Source organism: Mirounga angustirostris, unplaced genomic scaffold, assembly GCF_029215605.1.
Source record: "Mirounga angustirostris isolate CCGP_5_RB_7025 unplaced genomic scaffold, mMirAng1.0.hap1 SCAF_7, whole genome shotgun sequence".
Taxonomy (NCBI): Eukaryota; Metazoa; Chordata; class Mammalia; order Carnivora; family Phocidae; genus Mirounga; species Mirounga angustirostris.
This window is the reverse complement of record NW_026991715.1, coordinates 59,648,532-59,674,108: the sequence shown is the minus strand read 5'-3', so window position 1 is coordinate 59,674,108 and position 25,577 is coordinate 59,648,532. Positions and strand designations below refer to the sequence as shown.

Below are 25,577 nucleotides of genomic sequence, written 5' to 3'. Positions count from 1 at the left end.
TTGTTATCTGCTTCTAGGACCCAGATGTGGAATCAGTATTATTGGTATTATGGTTAACTTGATTTTAGTAATAATACAAAAACATTTGGTTTCTGTGACATGCAAGACATTTGCCAAGGACTGTGGAGGACATAGTAAGATCTGTAAGAAACAGATCCTTTACTTTAACATAGTTTACCAGGATTTCTGTTACATTATAGACTAAAGGAAATTTGTTGTATGGCCCAGGAATGAAATCTCCATTTATAATGTGTGCATGTCTTCCTAAAAAAAGATATGTCACAGGTGAAAATTGCAGTCTTCATAATAAGACAGAATTGGGTTTGTGTCTAAACTTTTGCCTCTTGGTAGCTATATATTAAGCCTTTATAAGTTTCAGTTTCCAAATATAAAGTTTTATTTGTTTTGAAAGAGCTATTGTATATATAACCCTGATCATAGTGCCTGACACCATAAAAGGGGTTAATACATATTCCCAATAAGAAATAAATGCCTGGGGCGCCTGGGTGGCTCAGTCGGTTAAGCAACTGCCTTCGGCTCAGGTCATGATCCTGGAGTCCCGGGATCGAGTCCCACATCAGGCTCCCTGCTCAGTGGAGAGTCTGCTTCTCCCTCTGACCCTCCTCCCTCTCATGCGCTCTGTCTCTCATTCTCTCTCTCGCAAATAAATAAAAAAATCTTAAAAAAAAAAAAAAAAGAAATGCCTGAAAAAGGAATGTAAAGGATAATTTCTTTGTAAATTTGCAACCATTGGTTATTAATTTCTGACCATTTATTTCCAAAATACAGTAGAAAACATTTAGTACTTGTTCATAGTAGGTATTTAGTATTTGTTGCATGATTGTGGAATTAATTTGGTGATAGTAATTAGTAATTACTAATTTTTTTGGTGATAAAAATTAGGCGTTTACTATCATTTTTAACACTTTGCTTCCCAAATGGTGTACATCATATTCGGTGTTTGCAGGTAGATCTTATGGGAGCTTTGATGGTCTATCACTAATGAGGCACTCCTTTTTCCTAAAGTGTTACATGTTTATATATTTTTTAACTCAAAAGACATCTATATCTATTTTTCTGTGTTAAATGGCAGTAGTTTATACTGATGCCTCTAATTCCAATACAGTAGTGCAGGGTTCCTTCTAGCCTCCCACCTTTTCAGCTTCTTTCTCCAGCATTAAAAAATGTGGCTGTCATTATCCTCAGTATATTTACTTACTTGTTCAGTCCCAAGATGAAGAGCAAGTGTTTCAGAATTGTTAGCATGTACCTTTGTGGGGAGTGTTGAGGTGGGGATTGCTAATTGAATTAAATATTGGTTTAGAGTTGTATTAATATGTAGTCTGACTTCTTTGATGTTACTGTAAATTGAAATTGCTTTATTAAGCTTGTTATTATTGGTATATAAAAAAGCTCTTGATTTTCTGTATGGTAATTTTATATCTTGCTTCTTTACCAAGTTCTTTTATTTTTGATTTAGTTATATCATTCATTCTCCATAGTTTATTCTAGAAAATATCTCATCTGCCAATAGAGTGATTTTACTTCTTCTTTTCCAATTCTTATGACTAATTAATTTCTCTTGTGTAATTATATACTTGTGTACTAGTAGTGGTGGAGATGGTGAGCATACTTGTCTGTTTCAGTCTAAAGGAAGTACCTGTAATGTGTCTGCATTAAGTAAGATACTGACCCTGATGATTTTCTCTTTATCTTTGAAATGTAATAGTTTTAAATGGTGTCTCAGGGTCACTTCATGTGTGTCAATTTTTTTCTGGTACTCAGTGAACCTTTTCAAAATGTAGATTCAGAACTTACATTATTTCTGGCAAAGTGTTTTTTCTTTTAAAGATTATGGTTTTAAACATTAATTCTGTTCAGTTATTACTTTTATTTCTTCAGGGACTTCAATTTATGTAGGTTGAATCTTCTTTGCCTATCTTACATTTCAACCACTGTCTCTCTAAACCTTTTTACCTTTTTTTTTTTTTTTACCTCATTTCTGTTTACTGGTTCTTTTTCTACTTTTCTTAAATTTCCCCTTACTAAATTTTCATTCAACTGTTTTCTTGCAAGGACACCTTGCAATTTAATCATGTCTGATTATTTTCTTCCCCTCTCACTTTCTTTCTTGGTTTAAGTCAACTTCTGTTTCATTTCTTCCTGATGTCTTTTGCTTATTTCTGTTGTCTTTTATGAATTTCTGATTCATTCATTTTTCTGATTCTCAGATGCTTCTTTGAGGCTGCTTACTTCAATTTGGATTGTTGTTTTAGACAGTTTTCTTTTGCTTCATCATTTTTTGGGGGGGTACTTTTCATCATTTGAATTGTTTTGATTTTCACTTTCTGTTTTCAATATGTGTAGGTTACTTACATCTTTACATTTCTTTGGACAGAGCTAGTGGTTTGAGTTTGAGGTAGTTTGCAAAATTCTTAGTGTAAGAACATCCTTTCTGTCAGAATAGCCAAGTATGCTTTTCTATCAGTTGGCTTTATTGAGGGAGAGCATCCATAGGAAGGGGTATATGTCCTAAAGTTATTTTTATTTATTTATTTTTTGGTCTTTTAGGATCTTAAATTTCCTCCTCTTATTTCTTTTTTCTGTCACCTTATAGTTTCTAAGAGACTCCTTTTCCTCTACCTCGCTTTTTAACTGCTATCATCTTGAAAATTTTCTTTTCCAAAATAGTCTCATTGAATCCTTCCTCCACCTCCAGCCCTCTTGAAATTTCCTCTTTGTAGTCCACTGGACCCACCGGGAATCTTATGCAGTATTTTTACACTTAGAGTACTCTTTCTCTTTCTCCTGTTGATTTTAGTTTCCTGTTTTACTTACCACCAACTCCTAACTGCTTTGTTATGGGCAGTTTTTTTCCAGACTGCCATAGGTCTTTGTGAAGTTTTATGATACAAGCTTGAAAGAGAACTCTCTGGGATTTAGGACTTACTTTTCTACTTACATGTAATTTGAAGTTTGGAGATTCTCTGTGTTTTAGTTATGCTTAGGACATAGGTTTTCGAGGTGCCTGGGTGGCTCAGTTGTTAAGTGTCTGCCTTCGGCTCAGGTCATGATCCCAGGATCCTGGGATCAAGCCCCGCATTGGGCTCCCTGCTCCAAGGGAAGCCTGCTTCTCCCTCTCCCACTCCCCCTGCTTGTGTCCCCTCTCTTGCTGTGTCTCTTTCTGTCAAATAAATAAATAAAATATTAAAAAAAAAAAAAAAGGACATAGGTTTTCATCTTTGATTTTTCTGGGTTTGGTTTGGGAGATTCAGATTTACCCAGGTACTGTAACTTGTCTACCCATTATTTAAATTAATTATGTTTTAAGAACATTTTGTGATAATTTTTTCCTTTGTGTGATTATAATTGTTGTAGAAAGGTTTAAAATATTCTGATATTTATGCATATATTTATGGATCGTAGCTTTATTAGTACTTTGTCTCTTGTAATTCTTTATTGAAGAAAGACAGGTGTATTTCCTTCCTCCCCCAAATTAATGTCAGTATTGACATTTAAAACAGTAAGAATCAGGGCGCTGGATGGCTCAGTAGGTTAATCATCTACCTTCCGCTCAGGTCATGATCTCAAGGTGCTGGGATCCACGTCAGCTCCCTGCTGAGTGAGGAGTCTGCTTCTCTCTCTCCCTCTACCCATCCTGCCTGTTCATGCTCGCTCTGTCTCTCTCAAATAAATAAATAAAATTAAAAAAAAAGAGAAAACAGTAAGAATCCCAAATCATTTTTGTTTAAAAATTTCCCAATTAAGTGAACCGTGCACGTCTAATTTATTTCCACATTTTGAAAAGGAATTTATTTGTTATCAGCAGGAGCTTCTTAGGATCACTATCATGATGTTAACATTGCTATTGCTGCTGATAAATATAAATTTAATGTATTTAAAACTTTTCTTCACTTAACATTTTGACTTTGAGATACACCTTCTGTTGCTTCTTTTAGCCTAAAGGAAGACTTTCTGACATTTAAGATCTCAAAGACAGTGAGTTCTATAATTCTCATTTTAAGGAAAGGTGGAAACATAAACATATTAAAAGAGAATGCGTTTTCCATTTTACTAGAGTATGACCAATATTTATCATAAAATAGTCCTTTTTTAAAAATGCATCATGTAAGGTTAAGGAATATTGTTATGGTAAGATAACTGGAAGAACATTTTAGAGCTACTTAGGTAACTGTTGTCTAAAGGTTACCTATAAATTTTGAAAGATACCCCACAACAATAGTCAGTAAAATTAAAAGGGAATATTTTAATAATGTTCCATTATCCCCATTCAACTGTTAACAACTTTTCTTTATATAATTTCTTCATTGTATGTTCCTAGATTTATCATTCTCCTCCTATATTCTCTATTTAACATATCCTAAACACTCCTTTTTGATGTTCAGTTACAAATTCATTTTTAAAATTTATAATGCTTTCTCTGGTTTGCCTTTAAAAGGTAGAAATCCATATTTGTTGAGCAATTTAAGCATAGCAGTGGACAGTCTTATTTACAACACCTCAGAAGCAAGGTGGTATTTATTTCCTGTTTCTTTTAGGTTAATTTTAAAGAAATCCTATGGATAGCATTTAACTTTATAATAGAAAACAGAGTTTCTTAAGAAAACAGATTTGGTCAATGCTTACTGAAAAACTCAGTTGTTTATATATTTTTTATGACACTGTTTCTCCTTAATTTAGCTACAAAATGATGTTTAATGAATATATTGGTAATTCATAACTAACCTATGGGGGTAAGACAGCATTTTATAAGTTACTGATTTAATGTTGGTAAAAGCTTCACTGTTGTGGGCAAAAAAAACCCCTCATACCTCTGATTTTGTGCAGATGTTTTATTGTGATAGATCTATTATCCAGCTATTAGAAGATAAATGACTGATCTTTCCCATTTTCCATGCCTCAAGAAAATTGAAATAAGAAGGGGAGTATCATTTGGGCTGTATGATTAGGGCAGGTTGGATGGCCATTAATTTAAGAGAAGAAAATCTTGGCAGCATTGGCCAACTTATACCATATTATCAATCAAACCTTGATGCACTTCTTGTGATGACCCAGCACTCTCAGATTTTTGCAACGTTAATTAGAATTCATGACAAAATAGATGCAAGGAAACGTTTTGTACCCTTCATAATTTTATAGAAAATTTATTGTTATTAGAGGAACCATTTGCTTAGTGTGATTTTTTTCATTACCAGCTTGTCAACTAGCATAGATAATCTGGAGAAAATATGAACTCCATAGATGGGGTGTCACTTTTGTTGATGGTTCATGTGGTTTACCTTGGAGCACAGCTAATGGCTGAGGTTCATAGCAACAGCACAGGAAAACATGGCAACCAAGGGAAGATAAATGAACCATGTTTATAGCTTTAATATTAAAAATACATAAATGGAAAACTGCACTTGAATTGGATGAGCTCATTGCTAGTTTTGTTGGAGTGATTTATTTTTCCCCTTATATAAGAAGCTACTATTGACACAGTGAGATGGAAATTAACTGTCTGTTTTTGGGAAACCAATATTTTTGGTTTTAAAATCTGAGTAGACCATTTTATTTTAATTCTTGAGGTTTTATAGAATATTGAACATTTAACAGACCAAAATTACCAATTCTGGCATTGTTTAACCTAGGGTTAGTTCGTTAAATCCGTACAATGAAATACCTAAAATGGTCAGTTTTATTTTGTGAAGGTACTTTTCTTTATATTCTAATTATTTTTGTGTTTCCTTAAAGTTTATTTGTACTTAAGTATGTTTTTCCATTATCGGTTAGTACTTTAGAATTATGTTGTACCTATAGCTCTCAGTTTAATAAATTTAATAACATTTGGTAGCTGATTTTTCTTTTAATTAAACACTTTGAAAAAAATCTAGGCTTAGGCAAAATACTTGATTTTACATAGCATTTCTTAAATTGAAACTTCGTTGAATTGCTATTTCAGTTTCATGGACTATTTTATTCTAAGTGGTATTATTTATTTTTGTACTTTAGTATCCTGTATCAGTTGATATGTATATCTTCTATTAATGTAAGATTGACATATATATAAAATACATCTATGGATAGATTTCACAAATACGGAGTTACTTATAGTTTGATGTCATAAAGTTTAGTTGTTTAAAAGAGATTTTTAAATGATACTAAATCTGTTTAGAAATAAGATTATCACAGACTATAATTTTCGAAGAGTGATTTGTGCAGGGGATATCAAAATGTGGAGATGAAAACATAAACTTAACTTCCTTTCCATATCAATAGCAAATAGGAAATTATACATATAATACATTTTTTATTTAGTTCACACAAATAATCAATTCTTTGCTTTTTCGATTGAAGTGCATTCATGCTGGGACCAGCAGGCACCAGTACATGGGCAGGGCTGGAGTCAATAAATGCGGCTTCACGTTTATACTGATTGGTAATTCATAAAATCCCCACAGGACTAGAAACTTGTTTAGCATAATAGCAAGTCTATATTCTGAGCTGTTTTCTTTCAATTGTATTGTTGGTTGCATATTAATAAACTAAATGTCAGCCAAGTAGAGGGACAAACACTAAAAATACAAATATCATTGTTATCTAGTATTTTTCAGAAAGTACCATTTCAGTAAGTTACATTTCTATTTAATTGCTTATTTTAAGTGGGGAAATTTTAGACACTAAAATGAAGATCCCTAGTGTTTAGAAAGAATCTGATATTAATTTATTTTTTCAACAGTATTATATTGTTGGCTAACTGCACATATATCAGTGGTACATATATAGAAGTATTTGTATATTACGTATTCTGCTTAGCTTGTATCTTTATCCCAAAGATATCTTAATTTCACTGCTTTGCCCAAGTATGACAATTACAAAAACAGCACTTATGGTTCATTAATTGGTCTTGGAGAGAGCTGACTTTTCTTGGTAATACATTATTTCATCTTACGCACATTGTTACATAGGTTATAATAACGCACTAAAATTTTAGCCTGTGTGTTTTCTTTGTAAATGAAATATTGGTAAAAATTAACAGCTGGATTAAAATGTTGAAGATTTGAAAGTGTTTTGTACCAGAAACACTTACGAGTTCCTCACAAACTTTAAAATAAATTCATTGTCTTTCTCATTTTAAACTGACATGATGTGGTCTTTGTTATTGTCTTGATTATTTTTCTGAATGTTGTTATGTACTAAATACTGAATCATTAGATTGGAACTTAGGTTAGCTTTAAAAATGAAAAATGTATATGATGAAAATGTTGAATCCATATATGAACAATTTATTAAAATTTAACTTGACAAAAAATTGTTGGAATTTCTAATACTAATACTCCTAATTGTAATATTTCAGGAAGGTACTACCTTTTCAGACATGTTACAGGTACAAAATTATTCTTTAAGGGAGTGACACTTAAAATTTGTTATTTATACATGAATAGTCATTTTTTAAATTAAATAACTCAATACTTTAAATATTGTCATAACACTGATTGTATCTCTGCAATGCCTGAGTAGAATCTTTGATGCAGGGAAAATGTTTTTTAATGAGTTACTATTTCTTCCTTTTCTAGCTGGTAGCTGGGAGTGTTGTGATGGCTTTTGAAGAAGTATGCCCGGATAGAATAGATCTGATTCACAAGAATTACCGCAAGCTCTGTAATTTACTAGTTGATGTAGAAGAGTGGGGACAGGTTGTCATAATCCACATGCTAACTCGATATGCTCGTACACAGTTTGTCAGTCCTTGGAAAGAGGTAAGTGTTGAATGGTCTTCCATTTATAAAGTATACTAAGAAAATGGATAAGCTTTTAAAAATGTGTATAGTTGTAAAACATAGAGATCTGCATATTTATGGAGGACTCCTTTTTTTCATGTTCTTTTGGAAAGCAGGAAACAAAAATAAATGCAAGGATAATTTTTCATTATTTTGGCACTGATTGATATATACGTAATGACATAGTATACAAACTTTTAGTATGATACTTGGCAAGAGGGCCTTGTTAGGAGCAGAGCCTGGTACAGTGTTTGCAGTGATATTGCCAAATCATGGATTTTTTTTTGAGATTAGTTGCTTTCATATCTTTAAGTCTCAACTGTTCAAGTGACTCACTTGTACAAGTGGGTAATGTGATTCTAGCACATGTGAATTTATACCTAAGAGAATTTCCTGCCTTTGTAGATAAATATTGCTGAACTTTTAAACTACCTTTTCCTAGTTTTAGATTTTAAAATGTTTGTTTTCCTTTTTTTCACTTAAGCTGATAGAATTTTAGTAAAGTTTATAATTAAATAAACATTAAAATGAAGTTGTTTTCTTTGTGCATATTAACATTAGAGGCATACTTAATACCTTCTTTTTACTTAATTGACAGTTGAGGAAACTTTATTACATATTTTGCAATAGAGGTCTTTGTGTGTATATATTTAACATTTAAGTGTAAGTTTTAAATTCCTTTAAAAAAGAAATTAAATATTACAAGAATAGCACATTCATTCTAATCTTGTGATATTTCTTTTCTGTCTTTTTAAAAAGCAGGTGGAGGGGGGTGGAAAGATGGGTAAAATGGGTGAAGTGGAGTGGGAGGTAATAGGCTTCCAGTTATGGAATGAATAAGTCATGGAGATGAAAGGTACAGTTTAGGGAATATATTCAATGATATTGTAAAGTACTGCATGGTGATGGTAGCTACACTTGTGGTGAGCACAGCATAATATATAGAGTTTGTCAAATCACTATGTTGTACACCTGAAACTAATGTGATGTGTGTCAACTTATATTTCAATTAAAAAGGAAAAAGTAGTATTACAGATTTTTAAAATCAACTGCCTAAAAAGTAAAAGACCAGAAATACCCCAATTATATCATAATGGTTTTACACAAACATATATGTACATACAGTTTTGTTGCTCAGTACATTTGAGTGCTCAGTTCATTTCACTTTCGTTAATTAGAAATAAAATGAGAGGAAAATGTATATAAAATCGAGGAATGTTCATGACATGTATTTTAGATGACCTTAAGCTCTCAGATGTTAAGGCGTTTAAATGTTTAAAATATTCATTGATGCTTTTTACAGTGACTTAGTATTGTTAGGATTAAAAAGTATTTTAACGTTTTAAAAATATATCTTTATCCATAAGACTATCTGTAATACTGACTCCATCTTAATTTTAATATTAAGAAAGTATTTCGGTTATTTAAAATTGAAATAGTTTTGAATTATTAATATATAAAAATCATGGCATATAGGACACTTAAATTGATGATTGCTTTTTTTTAATAAAGTTAATTTTATTTGTCACTGAACAAAGTAAACTCTTGATGGCACTTTTGCTGGATTAAGCAACAACATGCCCATGGTGCAAATGTCTTGGCCCTTTGATGTAAGTGATAACTTTGACAAGAGATTTTTGTTGCTAGTAATAAGTTGTTTGATTTCAGCCAGTTCTTTTCCAGAGTGCTGTTCAGATAAATATTTTTTTTCCTGTTGGAAGGTTATAAAGTAATTTTGCCTTATCTAACCACTGTCACTATTTAATAAGATTTTAAATTTTACTTTCCTTTCACTATCAAATCATTTTCAGTATCTCTGTGCACATAATCCTTTGCTTTGTTAATTATGTAGAAATTGGAGTTAAAATACATCTTTCCTTGCCATATCTCCTAAAAATATGTAACAGACTTTAAAATCTCTGTGTTTGTAGTTTGTCTATTTATTTGTGTTTCTGTTCCTTGAATTTTATTCCATCTTATTTTAGATAAAATTCATGTTGAAAGCTATTTGCAAATCACAGAGGTTAAATTTTGCACTACCATATATATTTACTCTTTTGACAGGTAATTTAAAAAGTTGGGGCTATATGTATGTATTCCATGTGTTTTCACATGTGGATTCTTTAGACATTAATTATTACAAACATGAGATGAAGGCTGGTCCTTGTCCTGGGTATACTGAAACTGGCCTCAGTAATTTCTTAACTTTGCCACTTATTTGCACTTGACCTTGGCATTATTCTAGATTATGTGGTTGATAGACTAATTCATTAGTTTTCAAATGTGCACGTCAGGCCTCCAGATGCTGTAACACTGCCACAGGAACAACCACAGGGGGCAGTGGTGCTCTAGACTCTGCCCCTCTCTGGGTTCTTGCCTCTGTTCCAAACAGAGCAGCCTTCATCTTTGTCTGCCTTTCATATACAGCTATGAATATGATTTTCTTTGAGAAAGATTCCTTGGCGTAAAGAAAGAAAAGAAAAGAAGAAAACCTCAGTAAAATAGAAGATTTGTAAGGGTGTAGCTAACTGTAACTATAACTACTTTTTTTTTTTTTAAAGATTTTATTTATTTGACAGAACACAAGCAGAGGGAGAGAGAGGGAGAAGCAGGCTCCCTGCTGAGGAAGGAGCCCGATGTGGGACTTGATCCCAGGATCCTGGGATCTTGACCCGGGCTGAAGGCAGCCACCTAACCGACTGAGCCACCCAAGCGTCCCACTATTTTTTTTTATTTTTTTAATTAAAGAAGGAATTCAGGTACACAGTGAAATAAAAGATAAATCTTCCTTCTTTTTTTTTTTTTTTTTTTTAAAGATTTTATTTATTTATTTGAGACAGAGAATGAGATAGAGCATGAGAGGGTCAGAGGGAGAAGCAGACTCCCTGCAGAGCAGGGAGCCCGATGTGGGACTCGATCCAGGGACTCTAGGATCATGACCTGAGCCGAAGGCAGTCGCTTAACCAACTGAGCCACCCAGGTGCCCGATAAATCTTCCTTCTTATAATAACCTCTTGGTTGACCCCTTAGGGGTATTTACTGGCAACTGTTTAATTTCATTTGTTCTAGTGGTTGTAAATTTTACTTTGGATAACACATTTCACTTTATTTATTTATTTAATAAATTAGATAACAGGCTTTTGTCTTTTTGTATACATATGTATTCTGTTCTATACCAGCAGGAAAGATTTGGAAGGGTCATCCTTTATTGCAGTTTTAGAAGTTAGAGATTGTCCAACATGTTATTAGACTTTTGGTACAAATACAATTTATAAAATTAAGGTTCAGATGGATTATCATCATTTAGATCATGTCCATGCTTACTCTATGAGTTAACCCATCTCAGACTTTCTGTATGGCTTGTTAGAATTCTGTTTCACTGAGCAGCTTTTCCGTGTGCAGTCCAGCCACTTGTAATCTTGGAGGCTTTTTGGCCTAGAGTTTTAAGTTGCATCCAATTTTTTAGGACTACACGTGGTAATTTTAATTTTAAAAATTAAAAATTTTAATTTTAATTAAAGGGGATGCCTGGGTGGCTCAGTCGGTTGTGTCTGCCTTCAGCTCAGGTCATAACCCCAGGGTCCTGGGATCGAGCCCCATGTGTCAGGCTCCCTGCTCAGTGGGGAGCCTGCTTCTCCTTCTGACACCCCCTCCCACTCCTGCTCATGCTCTCTCTCTCTCACTCTCTATCTCAAATGAATAAATAAAATCTTAAAAAAAAAAGTTGGCAAGCTGGAAGAAACTTAGAAGTATTCTGCATTCCTGTCTGCTTTCATTTTTCACTTTTCGTGTTTGTAGAAAGCATACCATGTAGTAAAGAACTGCTAAGAATACTACAGGATAGAAAGACAAAGTGGAACAGTATTCTAGCATAGTCAGTGCTTACTTGTTACAATCCTATTTTATCTATTTACCATCAGGTCTTGAATGTATTTTTTTTTCCACAAAATTAGTAGAGTGTAAAGGTGTTCATTCTAGCATCTCATCCCCTTTTACATACAGGCAGAAGTCACTTGTATACATGCTGTATGAACACCATTTTATGATATATAAAGGGCCATTTATCTTGAAGTGAAAGATTTTACAACTGAGAAAACAGTCTCACTAAAATAATATGTTGATTAAAAAGTTATTTAAAGTAAAAAAAAAATGCCTGTACATACCAAATTCATTAAAATCAAGGGATTTCTTTCTCATGTACTAAGATAATATGTGAAAAATAATATCGAGATACTTTAAGTTTAGCAGTTTGTTATTTTGCTATACTTTGGTAGTATTTTGAGATAGGACAGTAGCGATTATTACACCCATTTTATAGATAACAAAACTGACTTACATAGATTTTAACAACTCACGTAGGATAATATTCCTTATAAAATGTGGATCCAGAAATATGAACAGAGTTATCTGATCTCTAGGTCAACAGTCTTTCCTTTATTTTGTATTACCTCATGACCTTTTTTTTTTTTAACCTCATGACTTTTAAATTAAAATATCTTTTTGCTTACTTTATTTATTTATTTATTTTTAAAAAAGATTTTATTTATTTGACAGAGAGAATCACAGTGAGAGAGGGAACACAAGCAGAGGGGGTGGGAGAGGGAGAAGCAGGCTTCCCGCTGAGCAGGGAGCCCGATGCGGGGCTCGATCCCAGGACCCCGGGATCATGACCTGAGCTGAAGGCAGACGCTTAACGACTGAGCCACTCAGACACTCCCACATTTGTCCATTTTAAAAATAGAATTGCTTCTTTATATGATTGATTTGTCAGATACATGAATTCATAGTATTTTCTCCCATTCTGTGGCATGTCTTTTCATTTTCTTTTTTTTTTTTTTTTAAAGATTTTATTTATTTATTTGACAGAGAGAGAGCGAGAGCAGGAACACAAGCAGGGGGAGTGGGAGAGGGAGAAGCAGGCCTCCCGCCGAGCAGGGCCCGACGTGAGGCTCGATCCCAGGACTCCGGGATCATGACCTGAGCCGAAGGCAGACGCTTAACGACTGAGCCACCCAGGCGCCCCTTTTTGCTACTTTAATATGTTACTCTGCGTTTGCTTATTGCATTCCAGTTGAAGCCATATTTGAAACCTCCCCAAACCATAGTGCTTGGACATTGCAATTAGGTAACAACTATAATTAAATTTGCTTTTCAAAGAGAAAAATCATGTTTCTCATTGAATTTTTAAAACATTTGTTTATGTTTTTATGCTTGAAAGGTAACAAAATTGTTTTTTTGAGGAATTGAAAATTAGTAGAAATACTTTTTGAGATGAGCTGATGTAACATGCTTTTGTCAATAAGTTCTCAAATGAACACATCATATACAAACAAGCTTCTTCAGGGCAGAAGAGATTTTTAATTTAGTTTATTTGCATCATTATAGATCAGTATTTAGGCTGTTTATATGTAAATGTATGATTTGAGGAACAATTAAGTGTTGACAGAGTAGATTGCAGTCATATCAATTGCAGTGCATTTTACATAATTTTTCTAACTGACATCTTTGATGATAAATAGTGGATGCCAAGTCAAAGCCGATTATACAGTGCACTAGGAATTCATGGGGCTGTCAGGAAGAAGACCGATTGACTTTAAATTTACATATTAATGAGAAGATTTGTTAAGAGGGTGCTTGACTATAGAAAATAACAGCGTATTTATAGGGCACGACATTTTATAAATAAAGCTGATGCAGGAAAATGGAAATTAAACCTTTTAGGTTAATAAATTCAAGAGACTGCTAAAATGCATATTTGCATTTTTATTTTCTCAAATTTACCTTATTCTTTGCAGTCCATGTAGGTTTTTTTTTTTTTATTCTAGGTCAAGTTTGTATAATTTTCAAGGATATAAAATTACTTATTTTCTTTGTGTCATTCAAGCTGATTATGGGAGAATACTTGAAGCATAAATGTAAATCTCTTAAGGCTAAAGTTTCTTTGGTAGAAATAATGGATTTAAAAAAATAAATGTTATAAAAAAAAACAAGTAAATTTTAAGAGTATTAAAAAACCCAAAACCCTTTAGTGGTGTTAATTATAAACTGAAAGAAAGCTTGGGCACACTGGGGCCTGACAGAAAGGTTTTTAATTTTATGAATCTAGCTTTTTAGAAGTTAAACTTCCTCTAGGAAATGACAGTTTTGCAAGAATTATCAAAATTTTTTACTTTCATTATCTAGAACTTAAGACTTTATGTACTCAGAGTTACGTTTTACTTATGAATCCAGGTAATACAATTTTAGTGGCGGTATGCATTCCATTTTGAAATTTGGAGTGATAAATTTACTTTTATTTTTCTCAATATATCTGTACTTCAGTTATAAAACCTTAGATGTAAGAAAGTTCCAAGTAATTTGTTTAAAGTATTTTGAGATAAATTTCTGTAAGTTTTTCAGGGACAGCTATAAAATAACTCATCAGAACACAAAATTCGTATGCATAGTTCTTGATTAGCAATTTTCTGAAAATACAAAGGTAGGGGGAAAGTGCATCATGTCCTGTCTTACAGGACCTACATGTTAGAGATTATTTTTTATTGAATTTTAATTTTCTTTACAGGTTAATTTTCTTTGTAAGATAAATTTTGTATCTTACTAAGGAACTATTTTTGAATCTCATTGTGTGAAATTTTTAAATAATAGTAGTGAGGAGTTATGGTAGAATCCATGCTTTCCAATACGAATACCACAGTTTTTGTGCACTTTTTTCAGGCGCCTATAGATGAAGGTTCAATATGCAATTTATTGGGAAACTATGGACTATGTACAGATATTGAAATGGGGTCTCCCTTCCTTCTATTAGTTATGAAACATTTATCTTAAAGAGTCCTTATTTTTCTTGTTCATAATTTACTTTTGCTTGGATTTTTAAAAAATATTTTAAATTTGGGGGCACCTGGGTGGCTCAGTCGGTTAAACATCTGTCTTTGGCTCAGGTCATGATCCTGGGGTCCTGGGATCGAGTCTTCCATCCTGCTCCCTGCTCAGCAAGGGGCCTGCTTCTCCCTCCCCCTTCCCCTCCCCCCTTCTTGTGCCTGCTCTCTCTCGCTCGCTCTCAAATAAATAAACTCTTTAAAAAAATATTTTCAGTTTTATCCAAGTAAACATATACATGGTTAAAAAAAAGTTAATAATACTTATATGGCTTATAAGAAACAACATTTTCCTATTCCACACTTCCCCATGCCCAAATTAGTTACCTCAAATTCTTTTATGTGTGTGTGTATTTAACTTTCTCCATTTCTAAGTAATATGCATGTTTTTTAGTAATATGTATGTTTTGCTCTTTCTTGATTTATGAATTTTAGACATTTTATATTGACTTCCTATTATAGAAATGGAAGATATGGCATTCTTCTATATTGTCTCATACTTTCATTATTCCATCTTTGCAATATTGTTTTATTTTTTAATAAATGTGTATTTTTCATTTAATTATGACTGCAAATATTATTTCTGTGTAGTAACATTTTCATCTCTTTAGGGAATTAGTATTTTCTTAGGTCTTATGTATTTGTAATGTCGTGTGACTTTTATACTTGACATCTTGGTTGGATACAATAGTCTTGGGTCACACCTTTTTTTTTCTTCTGCAGAAAGTTCTCCCTGTAGCCACAGATTTTTCTCCTTTGCAGGTAACTTGATATTTTTGTTTGTACCCCCAGAAATCTGTTTTGCTTTTTTTTTTTAATCTGTAGAGATTAGTAAGGTTGCATCTCAGAGTGAATCATTCTATATGATTTACATATTCACTTCTTTATTTTGTAGAATTTTTTTGAATTCTTTTCTTTGATCTTCCAAGTTTTTTTTCTTGCTCCATTTGTCATTTATATGCTTCAGAAATACGTTATTTTACAATCTTTCTCTACTTTCATCTTTTAAAAAAACTGCTTTAATGTTTGTCTTTTTATTTGCATTTGTATTATCTCAAATCTTTTTATCAGTAATTTGATTTTCATTGATCTAATCTTTTTTTTTTTTTTTTTTTAAGATTTTATTTATTTGTCAGAGAGAGAGCGTGTGCACAAGCAGGGGAAGTAGTAGGCAGAGGGAGAAGCGGGCAGAGGGAGAAGCGGGCTCTCTGCTGAGCGAGGAGGTGGATGTGGGACTTGAACCCAGGACCCTGGGGTCATGACCTGAGCCGAAGGCAGACACTTAACCAACTGAGCCACCCAGGCATCCCTCTAATGTTTCTTTAACAGTTTTTACTTAATTTCGTAATGATAGTTATTTGGCTTTTATTCACTCAGGTTTCAATCTTACATTTCCTTTATTATATAATTTTATCATCTCATCTTTGAACTTGTGTTTTCTTGAGTTCATATTCTTAATAACTTCTTGGAGAATTTACTTTTGATATATAGGGAATATTTTTTCCCAGAACGATTTGTCTTTTGCATTTTTTAATGTGTGCTGTGAATATTTTGCACAGTTATTGTGCTCTTTTCATATTGTAAATACTTGGGACACTCAGGTACAGACATTTGTTCTGATACAGTGTGACTTCTTAGTTTTGTACAACCACACTGAAAGACAGTTTGTTTCTTCCTCTCAGTTTCAGTTTGAATTGTATGTATTTTATGTCATATTCTTTTTTGGTTTAGCATTTGGGAAAAGGAGTAATTTGTGGGATAGTAAATTTATCCTCAGCAGTTATTGAAGGTTTTGTTTTTGTTTGTTTGTTTTAGAATGCTTGAGCACTTTTCTAGAATTTTCCTAAATGCCCTATACCAGCATTCATCTGAGACCTTTGACTTGCAATTGAGATGTAGTACTTCAGTGGACTTAGCGTTCCAGCAAAAACCAGCTATCTAAAGTCACTGTAAGACAGTCAAAAGTAGGAAAAAACCAGAGAGAATTCTACATATACAAGGCTGAAATTTCAAGGTGTGAAGTTTTTGAGTTTGCAGGTTTTTGTCTGAAGTCACTCCCCAGACTCATACAGTAATGGAAAAAAATACAGTTTTACTTACTTAGCTGTCAGAGAACAGACTTCAAGACTAACAGAATACCTAAATATTGGGGGGAAATTCCAGAAGGGGGTGGGAGCCATAGAAGGGTGAACCCCCTGGAGATGCATAGTAAATAGATCCAAATCCTTGGCTGAACAATAAAGTGTGGATGTATGGGGAAGACTCTAGTAGGTCTAGCGAAAAAGCAGCACCTGCAAGATAAAAGAACTAAATGGAGATTTCACTTGCTGGCCACATTAGGGTAGACAGAGTTTGCAGTTGGAGACCAGTAAAATATCTGCTGTACAAATGCCAATACACTTCACAGAGAAATGCAATGTAAGGAAGACTTTGATGGTGTGTGGTTGATCATATCCAGAATACAATTTTAAAACAATCAGTGGACATGAGAAACAAAAAAATAACTGCTGCTCAAGAGAAAAAGCAGTCAATAGAAAGTTACCTCAGTATAATCAAGAAAAGGCACTTACAGATAAGTAAAGCAGCTATTAAATATATGGCCAGACTACTAAAAGCAATATAGTTGTGTTGAATGAATAGATGAGCAGTCTTAACAGGGAAAAGACACCATAAGAAGGAGCCAAATGGAAAATCCAGGGCTGAAAAATACAATGATTAAATGAAAAATATACTAGACGGGCTTAACAGCCCAGAAGAGGCAGTAAAAGAGTCAAGAATTCTTAAGGTAAATCAGTAGAAATTATGCAGTCTGAAAACCAAACAGAAAAACAAGGTAAGAGTCTCAGAGCCATGTGAAATAATACCAAAGAGAATGAAATACCTGTAACTGAATTCCCAAAAGGAGAGGAAAGAGTGAATGGAGCAGAAATAATACCTGAAGAAATAAAGGCTGAAAAAAATGTCAGATTTAGTTGAAGAGGAAAAATCCAAGCACACTGACCCAGGAAACTTACCAGATTCTCCCGCAAAATAAGTAAAAAGTCACACTTAAACATATCATAGTTAAACTTCTGAAATCAAAAGAGAAAAAACATTGAAAGCAGACAGAGATAAACAATGCATTATATACAGAAAAATAAAGATATGACTTAACTGCTGATCAGAAACAATGGCATCTAGAAAACAGTGAAATATCATCTTAAAATTATTGACAGGAAAAACTGTCGACAAAGAATTCCATGTTGAACAAATCCAGTTTTCAAAAATAAAGGTGGAATGAAGACATTTTCAGAAGAACAAAATTGAAAAATTCCTACATAGGGAAATTGTATTACAAGAAAGACTTGAAGAAATTGTTTAGGTTGAAGAGAAATGGTAATAGATGGTAATTCGTAACTGTAGAATGGAATAAAGAATGAAAGGAATGGTATATATGTGGGTAAATATAAATTACGCTTTTTCTTTTTTCTCATTTTTTTTTTTTTAAAGATTTTATTTATTTATTCATGAGAGACAGAGAGAGAGACAGAGGCAGAGGGAGAAGCAGGCTCCCCGTGGAGCAGGGAGCCCGATGCGGGACTCGATCCCAGGACCCTGGGATCATGACCTGAGCCGAAGGCAGACGCTTAACCGACTGAGCCACCCAGGCGTCCCTCATTTTTTTTTTTAAAGCTTTATTTATTTATTTATTTGACAGAGAGAAACACAGCTAGAGAGGGAACACAAACGGGGAGTGGGAGAGGGAGAAGCAGGCTTCCTGTGGAGCAGGGAGCCCAATGCGGGGCTCGATCCCAGGACCCTGGGATCATGACCTGAGCCGAAGGCAACGCTTAAGGACTGAGCCACCCAGGCGCCCCCTTCCTTCTCATTTCTTTAACATAGAGTTTCTGTAACACACATGCACACAAATTATCTCTTTGTCTCTGACAGTCACAGACTGCACTTGCTTATGCTTGAACTCTGACCTTGGCTGTACACTCATGGAGCTCTAACCTTCTTTGGTCTACATTGCCACAAGTCGTTGTGTGGACATAATGTTTTTATTGGTATAGGAGTGGAATTGCTGCATTGTATAGTAAGTATATGCTCTGCTCCTTCTTATCTCCAGTTCCCACTCTCTGAACAATCAGTTCTAATTCTTAGCTTCGTATTCAACTGGTTATCCATGTATTATTTTTAGGACAACTTATATAACTTTTAGAAGTGACTTAAAGGATATCATTTAATTTAGACATATGCATATTTTGGAATTAATCAAGAATAAGTGCTCCCTTTATAAAATTTTGTTTTATTTAAAGAGTTTTTCATAACCTAGACTTTTGCCTTTTAAAGTTTTTAAATTGTTGTTTCTTGGAACCCTAATTTCCTACCCTTGGTTTACCCAGAGTATAGATTTTTTCCCCCATAAAATGTAATTTGTTTCCTAAAATATAAATTTTAGGTACTCCATAAGATTAAAAAAACCCTTTCCTGATTTGTTCCCTCATCCTTGAAATGTCCACAAATATTTTAAGACCTCTGCTCTAACCTTATTCTTTTTTTAAAATGTCCTATAGGAGAATACATTCATTAATTTCAGTTCACCAGACATTTACCTTTTCTAATATATTTTCTTTATTTCAGGGGTTAAGATAGAGAATGAATACATAAGAATCACGATTGTTCTACTTAGGTTGATTTTAATTTTATTTCATAACTTATGATTGAATGAGAACCACTCTAAAATACATTCTCATAACAAAAAGCAATTCTTATTTATTCCTCATCATTAGATAGGAATTAGTTTTCCAATAATTAGGACCCTTCTTTCTCATGTCTTAGAACCCTTAGACTTAAGTTCAGCATGTGTCATGAGTATATTTTATTTCAGAAAAAAATGAATGCCTTACATAGATCTAGATTTCTTAGTAACAAAGTTTGGAAACTGCTGTACTCAAAGCTTGTTTCTTACATATTGGAGCTGAACATACAGTCATAAAAAATGAAAAGTGCTGTGGGCTATTGAACACTGAATTTTCATAGTGGCTCAACAGAAAGTTACTGGGCACAGGTGTTTTCATAATTGTGATGTATTGGGGGAGATTCAGTGTTCAATGGTCCTCAAACCCACACTTCTACCTGTGTGGCATAGTGGTCACTGGGCTGTGATATAAAACATGTAAAGTGAAGAGCATAGCATTTACCTCATGAAAGGAAAAAAAGTCTCAAACCAGTATACATATCCTGATTTGTTTTGTATAGACATGATTTTGGGGGAGAGGGAAAACTTCTTTTTTTCCTTTGAGAAAAATATTAAATATAAAATTTTATTCAACATGACTTTTTTTTCTAGTGGATATATTTCTCTGATAAGGTATGCTATATCCATACTTAATAGTTAATTTAAGCGATTACGATATTGCTCATCACCTTCCCACTCTGGTCTTCTTAGCACATCTAACCCAATGTCAGAGAGATGTACCACCAGTATATTGCTGTGGTATCTATGAACTGAATGTTTGTGTTCCCCAAAATTCGTATGTTGAAGTCCTAGCCCCCAGGGTGATGGTATTTGGAGGTGGGGAATTGGGAAGTTATTAGGTTTATTATTTTTCAGTTTTTTAAGATTTTATTTTAAGTAATATCTACACTCAACATGGGGCTCAAACTTCTAAGGCTGAACAAGAGTCGCATGCTCTACTGACTGAGATAGCTGGGCACCCTGGAAGTAATTAGGTTTAAATGAAGTCTTGAGGGTTGGGCCTCACCATGGGAATAATATCCTTACAAGAAGAGGTACCAGAGAGCTTCTTCCTCTTACTTTCTCTGCCATCTGAGGACAATGAGAAGGCAGCCATCTGCCAGGCAGTAAGTTCTTAACAGGAACCCAATCTGCTGACACCTTGATCTTGGACTTGATAGCCTCTAAAACTGAGAATTAAATGTTTATTGTTTAAGCCTCCCAGTCTATGGTATTTTGTTACTGTACTAATACAGGTATCTCGGATCGCATGAGACTGTCATGATGTATTCCTCTGCATAGCTTTTAAGCATTAGGTAATAGTCTGTGTCTACAGCAGACTACAGAGATTTCTTTTGTCCTCGTACGAATCTTAAGATTGTGCTAGTGCCCTCCAAGCTATCACTGAATTTAGAAGGCAATTGGGTAGATTCATTGTCTTTTTCTTGACTACTATAAATGCCAAGTTAATAAGAAAGAGGACCAGATGAAGAATTAACAATTTAGAGGTAAAATCCTGGCCCCACCACTTTGTCTGTGAGATTTTTTTTTTTTTAAGATTTTATTTATTTAACAGAGAGAGACACAGCAAGAGAGGGAACACAAGCAGGGGGAGTGGGAGAGGGAGAAGCAGGCTTCCTGCTGAGCAGGGAACCAGATGCGGGGCTCGATCCCAGAACCCTGGGATCATGACCTGAGCCGAAGGCAGTCGCTTAACCAACTGAGCCACCCAGGCGCCCTGTCTGTGAGATTATTGATAAATTCAGATAAGCTTGTGTACCTCAGTTCTTTCATCTTGTGAAAAAGGCAGTGAGTACCGGCTTTGCTTACCTCATGGGGTTAAGGATCCAGTAAGATATTTGTGAAAGATCTTTCCTAACATTAGGGATTACTTCACCTGAGTTGTTGTTTATTTTTACTGACTCCAGTGTTTTTGGTCACATGTTGCAGAAGAAGATGTTTTTCAGCAATATTTGATACCTTCATCAGTTTTCATATAAGCAGATTTTGCCTTATGTAGTTTTTAATTATTGTCAGTTTTATATTTCTTGTTACTCCTTACTGAACTAATACAAAGATCATAGTTTGTGTTTATGTCTTAGTTAATCCATTGAGAGAAAATGAGCAAGTCTCCCTGTGTCCTAAGATCTCTTAAAATCACAGTTCATCCTCAGAGTAAAAAACTGGGTTTAAACACTGACTTACTGTAATTTTTGTGAACATTTGTGTTTGGAGCTTCAGGTAAAAAATTTATTTACAGTACTACTAAAGTATAATTTCACACTTTATTCCATGAGTCTGTGTAATAATAATGGTACTTCAAAGATGTATAAACTATGCCTTTATAAATACACTTTATAGAGTAGAAGGTAGTTTTTTTTGCCTTCATAAAGCTTATATTTGATGTAATAACATTTCTCTTTACTGAAAGTAAATGTTTTAGAGCAAAGTGAAAAGCTAATTTTATTCTGATGTTTTTATATTAGTATTTGGTGTGGTCAGTACTCAGTGAAGGGAGGCCTGTCTTCATATGAGATAGGTTCAGATATTAAACTCACTGGTTCTTCCCCCGCCCCCAGTGGTTCTTTTTTTTAAATTACAGTTTATTTTTTAGAGTAGTGTTAGGTTCATAACAAAATAGAGCAGAAAATGCAGAGTTTTCATATATTGTTGATCCTTGATAAACACAGGTTTGAACTGCAGGACTCTAATTAAATGTGAATTTTTTTTTTTTTTTTTTTTTTGCAAATACAGTACTGTAAATGTATTTTCTCTTCCTTAAGATTTTCTTAATATTTTCTTTAACTTTATTTAAGAATACAGTATATAATGCATATAACATACAAAATATGTGTTAATTGACTGTTTACGTTATTGGGAAGGCTTCTGATCAACAGTAGGCTACTAGTGTTAAGGTTTTGAGGAATCATAAGTTCTTGGATTTTTGACTGCCGGGAGCGAGGGGAGGTCAGTGCCCCTAACCCTCATGTTGTTCAAGGGTCATTTGTACTTCCTGTTTATTTACACACTCAACCTTTCCCACTATCAGCGTTCTGTACCACAGTGGAACATTTATTACAATCAGTGAATGTATATTAATACATCAGTTATCAAATGAAGTCCATAATTTAAATTAGTGTTTCACCTTGGGTGTTGTATATTCTGTGTAACATGACTCTACCATTGTAGTACTCTACTGAATAGTTTCAGTGCCCCAAGAGTCCTCTGTGCTCTGCCTAGTCATCCGTCTTCCCTACACAAACCCTGGCAATTAGCAGTTTTTTTTTTTTTTTTTTTTTAAAGATTTTATTTATTTGAGAGAGAGAGAATGAGAGAGAGCAAGCACATGAGAGGGGGGAGGGTCAGAGGGAGAAGCAGACTCCCTGCTGAGCAGGGAGCCCAATGCGGGACTCAATCCAGGGACTCCAGGATCATGACCTGAGCCGAAGGCAGTTGCTTAACCAACTGAGCCACCCAGGCGCCCAACAGTTTTTTACTATCTCCATAGTTTTGCTTTTCTACAATGTCATATAGCTGGAAATCACACACTTTGTAGCCTTTCTAGATTGGCTTCTTTCACTTAGTAATATGCGTTTAAGGAGTCTCTGCATCTTTTCATGGCTCGATAGCTTGTTTCTCTTTAGCACCAAATAATATTCCATTGTCTGGATGTACAACAGTTTATGCATCCTTCCACCTGCTGAAGGATTGTTTGTCTGCAGGAATTGGTCATTATGAACAGAGCCGCTCTAAGCCAGCTTTTTTTTTTTTTTTTTTTTTAGTAGTTTTTGTGTAGGACTCATTTGAGTTTTTGTGGGTTTTTGTGTGGACTCATTTGACTATGACCAATGATCATGATTACTAGATCCTTTGGTAGGAGTATATTTAATTTTCTAAGATGCTGCCAAATTGTCTTTGATAGTGGCTATACCATTTTGCCTCCCTGCTGGCAGTGAATTGAGAGTTCCTTGCTCTACATCCTCATTAACATTTAGTAATGTCAGTGTTCTGGATTTAGGTTATTCTTATAGGAATGTGTGGTATCTTATTACTGTTTCATTTTCACTCCCCTAATTACATATGATGTTAAACATCTTTTTATATGTGTATTTCCCATCTATATATCTTCTCTGGTGATTTGTCTGCTCAGATCTATTGCTTATTGAGTTGTTTGCTTTCTTATTGTTGAGTTTTAACAGTTTATTCAGGGGGATTCAGGCAGCATCGGAAGACACTGAACTCATCTCTTCCCATGTACACAACAAACTTAGAGCTATAAATAGAATAATTTTCCTCCGGAAAGAACTTGAGAACTGGGTGAATAGCACTTCCACACCAAAAGACAAAAGAGGCACATTAAGATGGGTAGAGAAGCAAAGACACGGCCTCATCCACGACCTTACCCCAGATATAGTGACCACACAATCAGGAGGGGTCTCCAAAATATGTGATTTTCCCTTGAGGAGTGAAGGTATTGTGTCCCACTTGCACCAGGAAGACAAGCCCCCCAAATACCTGGTTTTAAACTTCAATGTGGATTAAGATCAAAAGAATCATAGAACTATAGGGAAGAGAGATTTTGCTCTTAAAGGGCTCAAATGCAGACCCCACCTGTCCTGAGATTAAGTGCAAAAGCAACAGCTTGAAAGCACATACCGTAAACAAGGGAGACCCACTTACTAATTTTAAAGTACCTGCCAGAGAGATAGGGACCTGCAGGGATTTTGTCTGGGGATGAAAGTGCTGGTGGATACTATTTTTGCAATCTCATCCTAACTTGCTGGTGGTAGAGCAGATAGGCATCATTGTTGGTGCTGTCCCTCTAGCCAGCTAGCACTGGAGGGAGGGCTTTGTCCATCCTGCTGTATCAGGCTATGCAAGCACCCCACACCCTGTCCATCCCATGTAGCACCAAAGGTGCAACTGGGACAGGCAAGCATCTTCAGCCCTGCCCTCCTCAGGCAGTATTCCAGCCATCACTGGGCCAGACAAAGGCCCTTAGCCTCACTCACCCCGAGTAGAGACAGAATTGTAACTGGGATGGTCAAACAATTTAAATCTTCCTTGCCCCACACAGTGGCTGAGCCACACCCAGGTCAAGTGAGTGTTTCCAACCCTGACCTCCTGTGCAACAGCCACAGCCTTATCACAGCCTTTGGACACATAAAGCCTACAGAGGAGATTACACTTCTGATCCACATGAAACAGCTCATACACGTGACCAATCCTCAGATTGAGGGAGGTAGCCATTTCCCCTAATACATATAGAAAAACAGAGTGACAGGCAAAATGGAGAAACAGAGGAATATGTTTCAAACCAAAGAACAAGGTAAATTCCTAGAAACAGGTACTAATGAGATGGAGATAAGCAACCTACCAGATTAAGAATTCAAAGTAATGGTCATAAAGATGCTCACAGTTCTCCATAGAAGAATGGATAAATACAGTGAGAATTTGAACAAAGAGAAAATGTAAGTACCAAACAGAATTTATAACTGAACTGAAAAATACACTGGAGGTGTCCAGCAGCCAAATGGCTGAAAGAAAAATATACATCAGCAAACTAGAAGACAAAGTAATGCAAAACATCAGGCAGAGCAGCAAAATGAAAAAAAAAAAAAAAAATTAAGTGAAGATACTCCAAGGTACATTTGTAAAACATCAAGCAGGATAGCATTTTCATTATAGGGGTCCCAGAAGGAGAAGAGAAAGAGTCAGAAAAATTATTTGAAGAAATTATGGCCAAAAATTTCCTTAATCTGGGGAAGGAAAGAGACATCTAGGTCCAGGAAGCCCAGAGAGTTCCAGATAAGATGAACATATTGAGAAACATAATTAAAATGGTAAAGATTAAGTATAAAGAGAAAAAGAAGAGAAAAGCAACATATATAAGGGAAACCTTATAAGGCCTTAGGCAGATTTTTCAATAGAAGTTTTACTAGCCAGAAGGGAGTAGATGACATATCCCAAGTGCTGAAAAACAAAAACTGGCAACCAGTAATTTTTTTACCCTATTGGGTTATCATTTCAGAATTGAAGTATGGATTAAGAGTTTTCCAAATAAGCAAAGGCTAAAGGAGTTCATCACTACTAACATGGTCTTGCAAGAAATGTTGAAAGAACTTCTGTAAGCTAAAAAGAGAAGGCACAAATTACTAATAAAGTATACGAAAGTAAAACTCTCACCAGAAAAAGTAAATA

The 25,577-nt window shown here is 34.5% G+C and overlaps 1 protein-coding gene across 10 annotated transcripts in view; it reads left to right on the top strand.

Moving 5' to 3' along the window:
* AP3B1 (adaptor related protein complex 3 subunit beta 1) overlaps positions 1 to 25,577 on the top strand; it is a 321,148-nt gene that overhangs the window by 69,959 nt on the left and 225,612 nt on the right. For 9 of the 10 annotated variants that reach the window (XM_064596275.1, XM_064596274.1, XM_045896979.3 and 6 more), the window contains exon 7: positions 7,578 to 7,760. The exons of the other annotated variant lie outside the window; for it this stretch is intronic. In XM_064596275.1, the coding sequence (XP_064452345.1) occupies positions 7,578 to 7,760 (183 nt within the window). The remainder of the gene's footprint in view (positions 1 to 7,577; positions 7,761 to 25,577) is intronic. 10 annotated transcript variants of the gene reach the window in all.